Source organism: Leucoraja erinacea, chromosome 18 (assembly GCF_028641065.1).
Source record: "Leucoraja erinacea ecotype New England chromosome 18, Leri_hhj_1, whole genome shotgun sequence".
In the NCBI taxonomy this organism is placed as follows: Eukaryota; Metazoa; Chordata; class Chondrichthyes; order Rajiformes; family Rajidae; genus Leucoraja; species Leucoraja erinaceus.
Genome location: NC_073394.1, coordinates 35,861,971 through 35,870,614, shown reverse-complemented (window position 1 = coordinate 35,870,614; position 8,644 = coordinate 35,861,971). Strand labels below are relative to the sequence as shown.

The 8,644-nt window shown below is 48.2% G+C and overlaps 1 protein-coding gene across 1 annotated transcript in view; it reads right to left on the bottom strand.

The window, feature by feature from the left end:
- Positions 1-572: 572 nt before the first annotated feature.
- mybpc3 (myosin binding protein C3) overlaps positions 573-8,644 on the bottom strand; it is a 62,794-nt gene continuing 54,722 nt past the window's right edge. The window contains exons 29-31 of the mRNA XM_055649860.1: positions 7,945-8,131; positions 1,251-1,283; positions 573-1,026 (exon numbers count right to left, since the gene is read on the bottom strand). Of these exons, the coding sequence (XP_055505835.1) occupies positions 1,276-1,283; positions 7,945-8,131 (195 nt within the window). The 3' untranslated portion in view covers positions 573-1,026; positions 1,251-1,275. The remainder of the gene's footprint in view (positions 1,027-1,250; positions 1,284-7,944; positions 8,132-8,644) is intronic.

Genomic DNA, 8,644 nt, shown 5'->3' with positions numbered 1-8,644 from the left:
AGGATCTCACTCACACGCAGACATCCAAACAAACAAGATGAAAGTTTTAGTAATATATAGATAGAAAGATGAAAGGGTTCTGCAGACCACAGGGTGTTGCTGACGGTCCCTGCAGGATGTGAGCGAGTCTGGGGATAGTCGCTGGTTCTCCATTAGTATCATTGCCAAACCTGTTCCTCCCTTGATACCTCACCCGCTACAACTGTGGGGGGGGGGGGGGGGGTGGCGGGGGGGGATGGGGGGGGGGTGAGGAGGAACACAAAAGCCTGCCTTACATGGGGACTGATGGGAAAAAGCTCCCTTTGTCAAACCTCCCTTCTTTGTCGATTACCAGTAGTCATAGAGTGATACAGCATGGAAACAGGCCCTTCAGCCCAACATGGTCCACACCAGCCAACATGTTCCAGCTACACTAGTCCCACCTGCCTGTGTTTGGCCCATATCCCTCCAAACCTGTCTTGTAGACTGTCTACTCAGAGAAGCTTCTAATTAAAATATTCCTTGATTGAAGAGAGCCATAGAAAAGTAACGGCAAGTTGTAATAGAAAGTGAGCTGTGCTTTTCAGTAAATCAAGTGGTGGAAGGGTTTATTTCTGTGTGCAGAGGTGTCCAGTACATCACAATCGGACTCCTAATGTAACACACAACTCTGAACAAAGGAGAGCTGCTCTGACACAGTGTTCCTCCCACAGCCAAATCATGCTACAGTCACTACAGTCTCCGCAGCAAGAACATGTTCTCCCCTCACCTCCCACCAATTACAAACACACGTTCATGTGCACATCAGAATAAAATGTGATACAAGTGATCAGAAGCAGCAGAGCTGGGCCAGTATCACCATTCCAGGGTGTCGAACATTGAAGTGGATGACAGAAAACACACATATGTCCACAAAGTCTCCGTGACTAAACTAGAGGTGAGAAGAACCAACTCAACACTGGTCAGGCAGCCTGAGCCCTGGACTAAGGCTCAGTGTGACGCTGGTCTTCAGCTCTTCGGACCTCGCCACCTCGCTCCACTCTGCGGCTACGAACAGAAACAGAATCAGTGGACAGCCTTAGCGGCCGGAATTACAGGCCGTTTCAATTGCATCTCCATTTGCCAACAACTTCCAGCCTTCCCCCTGAATTATTACCGAGAACTCAAGGTGGTTATCTGGCTTCTTCATTGTCCCCTTTCAAACTCCCCAGGTCTACCTTACCCCTCTCTCACTCCCTCTCCAGATGTTCCCTCATTCCACTGACTCTTACCTCTGGCAATGCACCGACGAGGATTCTACATCCCTGTGGGAAGACAGAACAGGGCACTGGTTAGTGATTGGCATTCAAAGTGTGGACAACTGGAGCGAGAGGGAGATTCAGATTCTTTTACTATTGTTGTTATTTCCTCCATGAAGACATTTCTTCCTTATTCCCCATTATAAATTCCATTGCAAGGGGCCTACATTTCCCTTCTCTAGTCTTTGCTCTTACACTGTCAAGTTACTCACCTTATATCTTCCCTTCCTTTCTCAGCTTCTTGTCCTGGTACGCACATGTACTCTATCATATATTCAAACTCAGTGCAACTTTCTATCACGTCATGATCACTGCTCCTCCCTACACTGCCCATCAACCCTTTGTCATTCCACAAAGCAAGATCTGAAATAACCTTTTCCCCACTGGGTTCCTCGACTCTTTGGTCTGCGGACGTTGGAAACATTCATAGAAGGGTCTCGACCTGAAACGTCATGCATTCCTTCCATCCAGAGATGCTCCCTATTCTGCAGAGTTACTCCAGTTTTTAGTGTCTGTCTTCGGTGTAAACCAGCATCTGCATTTTCTTCCTACACACTTCATGCCCCACCTTATCACTGATTATGTGACTTTCCAGTCCGCATGTAGATTTTACTTCGGAGTCACGTGAGTGATTCCGTGAAGACCCCAGCTCCAGTGCGCATGCGGCATTATCGCACAGCGTGCAGAACGCGGCAGCCAGCGGGAGTCGGGCTAGCTCCCGCATCCAAGGACGAGAGGTAAGTACTTACCTTAATCGGGCCTTGTGGTTTTTGCTCCAGGGGGAGCAAAGTGAGGCATGGTGAGCGGGCCCCGTTTCGACTCCAGCGTGGGGCCGACAGTGACGGGGAAAAGGTGCCACCCGGACCGCTAACGCTGCGGACCAAAGGTGCCACCCGGACCGCTAACGCTGCGGACCGCTGCTAGGAGCTGCGCTATGCCGGTCCGCAGAACAGCTGTTCCGTACAGCCGCGGACCGGCGGGAAATTTTAAAAAACCCGACCGGCAGCCCTGCAGACTCCTGACCAGGAGAATCACCGCCCGGGAACCGCCACAACGCCGCCTGGAAAACGGCAGGCAGCCTCTACATACAGGTAAGGGGAAATCTTACCAATTTACAGGTTCTACAGGAGCCATCTTCCTCCAAGCTGGAACAGGGTGGAGACAGCAAAAATGAGTATGTCTGTCTCCCCAAGCCAGAGGAGGTCATGAAGTTCACCTCCAGGAGAAGGACTGCCTGCCCAACTCCACACGAGGGTCCTTATCTGGGAGGCAGCCACCGGTAGCGGTGGAGCTATTTCAATGCTCCCGCTCACTCGACACCGAGCCGCTCCCTGTGCCGCCGGTGTAAAGGGGCACTGGCTGAATGCCAAGGGAGCTGACTCTTACCCCAGTGCTATTGCACTAGCCATCTCCCTTGTCGAGGGATTGATGCAACAGCGGAGTGGAGTGCTTTGCCTCCTCCCATTTAGCGCATCCTTTATGCTCCTTTTTTAAGGGCTAAGGAGGCCAGGGCTGGGCTGGCTTAAGTGCTGGGCAGGCGGACGAGAACAGCAGTATGCCAGGGGAGCAGGATCAGGAAGAGCCACTGGGTGTCGTGGGCCACTACATGGCTCCTCCACGCGACCATCTTCCCAACAAAAGCCCTGCAGGAACAGGCCTTTCCAGAGGCAAATCCGCAGGCAGCTGGGTCTCGTAGACTCACAGACAAGCAGCGAATTCTACAGAAGGTCAAGATGTTACCACCTTTGCTCGCCTTTGGTGCTGACGCCTAAGATGTTCCCATATTTGGGATACTCGACTGAACGATGGTGCATATAGACCTGCCCGCAACCCCGAATATATGGGGCTATGCAAACCGCTGCTGCGGGGAAGAGGGAGCAGGCTATGGGACGAGCAGGACATCACATCCAACACCCAGCTGGCAGCACCCCTCGGCATCCACCAGCAATATCAAACAAGGACTGGTGAAAGCCTGGTGACCGCTGCAGATCCCCATAGTTCTTTTTAGACGGGGCCCAGAGCGGAGCCGTGGGAAGATGCGCCGCCCCACCGACAGCACCAGCATACCAGCAAACTACGCCTTCATGAAAAACAACAAGCATGGAGGTAGGTAGTCTGGTTCCTCCCAGTTTACACTAAAACAAGGGTGTTCTACTAAACTGCATGGGGAGTGGGCTAAGCATGGGATGCTGTCACAAATAACCAAAATATACTCAACAGCATTAGAGGATAAAAACGAATTCAAATCGGGCATTTTACTGCCAGTTCAGCAATGCGCCCAAAGGGCTGTTTCTCCCTCTAAGAAAAGAGAAGTGAGAAGGCAAGCTGAACTAAACAGGCACATTACTAAACGGATTGGAATTTGTATCGAATATATTCACCAAAACTATAAAAGATGATGAATGTAGCATCATCATTGATCTAATATCACTAAATAAATCTGTTGAGTATATCCACTTTAAGATGGAGGTGGAGTTTTGTCACTGCCAGACATCTGATCTCCCTAGGATACTTATGGGGAGCATTGATATGGGAGATGCTAACTATCTTATACCATACACTAGGATCATTATAGATACCTAAATATATTTACCTGGATCATGGATATCCCGGTTAGGGCAACCATGGGAGCATATAGCATTTCATATGGTCTAAACCTCCGCCCTAAACTATTAAAAATGGCCATGAAAATATTAAGAAAACAAGCATAATCATGGCACATATTGGATGATATCCTCATATTAGGGGGAACAAAGGAATTAGCTGTGGAGCAGTTCTAGCTACGAAACAGCTCCCTAAAGCTGAGGTTCATCCCACGCCCAGATAAACCAGAATTGAAGCGTTACTACCAAGGATTATCTGGGCTTCAATAACAATTCCGTCCATATGACTGTTACTTTGCCAAGACACTTGGGTCACTATAATCAAATCATGAATGTACCCACTGAAGCTATATCACAATTAAGGTGGTGGGCAGACATATATTTGGCATAGTTTTCAGCCCTATTATCATCACCAATCCCAACTTGGTTATTTTTAAAAACCAATGCCAGTACTTTAGGCTGGGGAGCAACTAAACTCCATATCCAGCACAGGTAACAGATGGACCAAGTCACAAACATCGTTACTACACATACCGGGCATCAACTTCTTGGGATTGGTGATCGCCTATTGGGCTAAAAAGCATATGCATTTCAAATGCAGCACGTACATATGTGGTTACGGATTGATAATACTATGGTGGTGGCTTATATCAACCATATGGGGAGCATAATAATCATTATTGTGCAACAAATTGGTCAAACAAATCTGTCAATGGTGTGTCAAAAGACATTTTAACTATCAGCTGCCTATGTCCTAGGAAGCTAGAACACAGTAGGAGACACCATGTCACGGGGTACAATTTATGATCACATTGAATAGATGTCATAACCCAAAATATCTGCTAAATTTATTAAGCAGTTTGAAAGCCAGATATCAATTTGGTTGCACAAGACGGAATCACCAGTAACCCATGTATGTGACTTAGGAACCAGATTAGAGGCAGCAGCGATAGATGCCTATACGCTGGAAAGGGGAATTTCTGCTTTGCCTTCCTCCCTTCTGCCTCATCCGTCGGGCACTTCGCAATACAGATGGGATCTGTCTCCGAGATATTGAACGTGCCCGACCGGCCTACAGCCATGGTTCCCAGTTCATCACGACACGGTGGGCGAGTCACCTATGGATTTCCCTAGTGGACCATGGTTGCTGACTCAACCCAGTATCAGGCATAAGCCACCCATGCCAGGGAAACATCAAACTCCTGGGTGCAGGTTTTGAATAGACCTTACCAGGGACTGGGATTATCCAAAGGAACCATTACCACCATGTCGGCATCCCTGCGAACAGTCACTAAAAGCTAACATGGGAAAAATACTGCCACGACGCAGGGACAACGAACTATTCAACCACTGACGTATTGGAGTTCCTGGAACATCTACACCATGACTAAAAGGTGAGTTACAGTGCCGTAAATACAGCATGGAGCGCCTTATCTGCTTATCTAAAACCGCATGTCAGCAGAGCATGGGATCCCATCCACTGAAGGTAAACTTATGAAGGGCAACTATAATATAAGCCCCAAACACCCAGGTATATACCCATGTATGGGATATTGGTGTGATATTGACATACCTCAGAGAATGGCACCAGCCAGATCCCTCAGCTTGCTTAATCTATGTTTTAAAAAAAGGCTCATGCTTATGGCTCTCGTACACGCTCAAAGAGTCCGGTCACTCCATAAACTAGACTGGATACATGGTGATTACCCCAGACGCATCAAGTTCATATTTAGGTCTGGTAAAATCTAACTCGCAGGTATATGGATTCGGCACGAACTAGCAGGGTCGAGATCGCCTGTGTTTTCCGTGCTGTAGTCGTTATATGGCTATATGGACCAGGAACGCCCGATTCACTGGTGGGATTCCGGGCCTACCCACCAGAGTCCAGGTTGAGTGTGGTGACCCATCTACTACTATATATAGACACAACCCACTATCTTAGAGGGAGAGGAAAGCCTATGGGTCAACCACAGTAACCCAAAACGGGGTACGAGCCAAACCACTCCAAGGTGGCTCAAACAGGTACTGAAAGCTGCCGGAATAGATAATAATACATTTAATCCCATTCCACTAGGGCAGCATTGATATCAGCGGCTGAACGAATGGACATCCCGGTTGACCACATTTTCAATACAGCAGAATGGTCAAGGGACCCGCGTTCAGAACATTTTTTATTATAAACCGTTGATAAACCTGATTTAATTGCAGGAGAATATTACAAACTGCAATATTAATTTAAGCTCAGAGGAGCTCTGTTATGTTGTTATTGTTAACAAATACCTTTCTGTTTCTTTTGAAAGCAGATCCACTGGTTGATTACGATAACACTTCCTCCCTCATAAACTTCGGCAGTGAGTGAAATAAAAACTGTTACACGGTTTGAAATCACAGACCTTTGAAGTCTTCACGGAATCACTCACGTGACTCCGAAGTAAAATAGTAAGATTAAACGAGTACTTACCAGTACGAAGTTTGATCTGTATTTTATGAGGAGTTACGGTGAGGGATTAAGTGCCCGCCGCTCCCACCCTCATTATACAGATCAAGCTAATAAACTGATGTCTCGTGATCTTTACTATCTTACTTCAAATATTGTGTCTATTCTGTGATTTCACACCGCTGCTTCGAAGTATGCCGCATGCGCACTGGAGCTGGGGTCTTCACTTAATCCCTCACCGTAACTCCTCATAAAATACAGATCAAACTTCGTACTGGTAAGTACTCGTTTAATCTTACTATTAAAGCTCTGTATAATTTACGATCAGCCCCTGCACTTTTAATTTCCTATTGAGCCCAATATTATGACTATAATTTGGTTATCATACCAAAATAAAAACGCTTTGTTTCCTCGTTGCCCCCAATGCCTAATGTCCTCAAGTTGTCAGCTTTGGGCATCCTTCAGCCACACATTTCCGTAATTAGACCACAGCGATCCCAAACTTCAAACAGAAAGCAGCCGAGGTTAGGATCAAACCCGGGTCTCTGACACTGAAAGGCAACAGCTGTAACCGCTGCGCCACTGTGAAATTCACCCATTTATAACAGAACAGATGACACAAAATAAAAGCCCTTGTAGGTGGCATAATGTACCAGTTTGAAGGCATGAGGTGAAGGTCCTTTCAATAGAATCGCCGCAGTAGCGGGTTATCTGATGAGGAGGGATTGGGGAGGATGGGCCGGCAATGAAAGGAGTTCAGAGCAATGAGAAGTACTTTCAACAATTTGCGATTCAAAGACGGTAAATTTTGAGAACTGTGTTCTCTGGTTCGAACTAAGGACGTGGTCACTGGATGTGTTTTTAAGGCTGAGAAAGGAATGATTTTAATTCAGAGGATTGGGAAATGTTGAAAACCTTGGAGAACAAGGAAGATGGATGGGGTCTGGTGGGAGACAGATTCATAAATCGTTGAACTGGGTGGCAGTACAGGATCAAGTGGACACACACGTGCGACTTCACATAAAGGGGCTTCAGCCACTCCAGCTGACTGCCATTCAATAACATTGTCACTACTCTCCACTTCCTGTATAACTGACTGAGATAAAGATCTGGGGTTCAAACCACCAGGCACCTGAGTCTGGCCCAGCCCGACACATTCTGCAACATTGCGGTCGTGCTGCACTGACAGAGGGGCAGTACTGAGAGAGTGCTGCATGGTAAGAGGAGTGGGGGGGGCAGCAATGATGAGGGTATGGCCTCCTGTGGGAGGGGCAATGACAAGGGTATGCCACACTGTGGGAGGGGCAGTAATGGGGGAACGCCACATGTCAGTGGGTCAGTGCTGAGGAACTGTCTCCTCCAGATGCAGGTGGTCTCCCACCATTGATACAGTGCGAGGGGGCCTGCCCTGTACCCTGACCACTCTGTGATGCTCAGCCAACAGTGCCCAGCAGGGCTGCGCAGTTCACAGTGTGAGCTGACTGTACACAAAGTAATTGACCTGATAACCATGTTACAGTGGTCAGCACTGGGGGACATTGTGAGCGTGAACACGGTTCTTCTCTCCCCTTTCAGACAGACTGCACCTTGCTCTGGAGCCCTGCCATGCCAGTGAGTGTGTCCTTACCTCGGACCTCCAGCTTGCACTCACTCTCGGCCTCACCCAGGGTGTTGACGGCTCGGCAGCTGTAGGTCCCAGCGTCAAAGGCACAGGGCTTCCGAATCTCCAGTGTCAGCACCCCGTGGTTGCTGAACATCCTGAAGCGGGCGTCAGTCGACAGGTCCATCTGGTTCTTGTACCACATCACCTTGGGCTGGGGCCGCAGCAGACAGGGCAAGAGAGGAGAGCAATGACTATGAGGGGGAACCGAGAGACGGAGCAGGGGAAAGCATGCAACATGGAGAGGGAGGCGATGGGGAAACCTGATGAGAGGGATAGAGGAAGAGAGAGAGAGGGAAAGTAGCAAGAGGGCTGGACAGGAAGAAAGCAAGAAAGAGGGAGAGACAGAGAGGGTAATGGAAAGAGAGAGAGGGACAGGAAAACATGCGAGAAGGAGGAAAGGAGTGAGAGGGAGGAGGAAAAGAAAGGAAAGGGGAAAAAAGCGAGTGGGAAGGAGAGGGAGAAAATGAGAGAGGGAGGGAGAATGAAAAAATGAATAAGTAGGAAATAGGAAAAAAAAATGAGAGGGAGAAAACGAGAGGGAGAGAGAAAAAGAGAGGAAGGGAAAGAGGTGGAGAGAGGGAAGGAGAGAAAGAGAAAGCGAGAGGGTCATATGGGAAGTGTGAGTGTGAGAGAGAGTTTGGTACACTGGCCATGTTAACTGCAG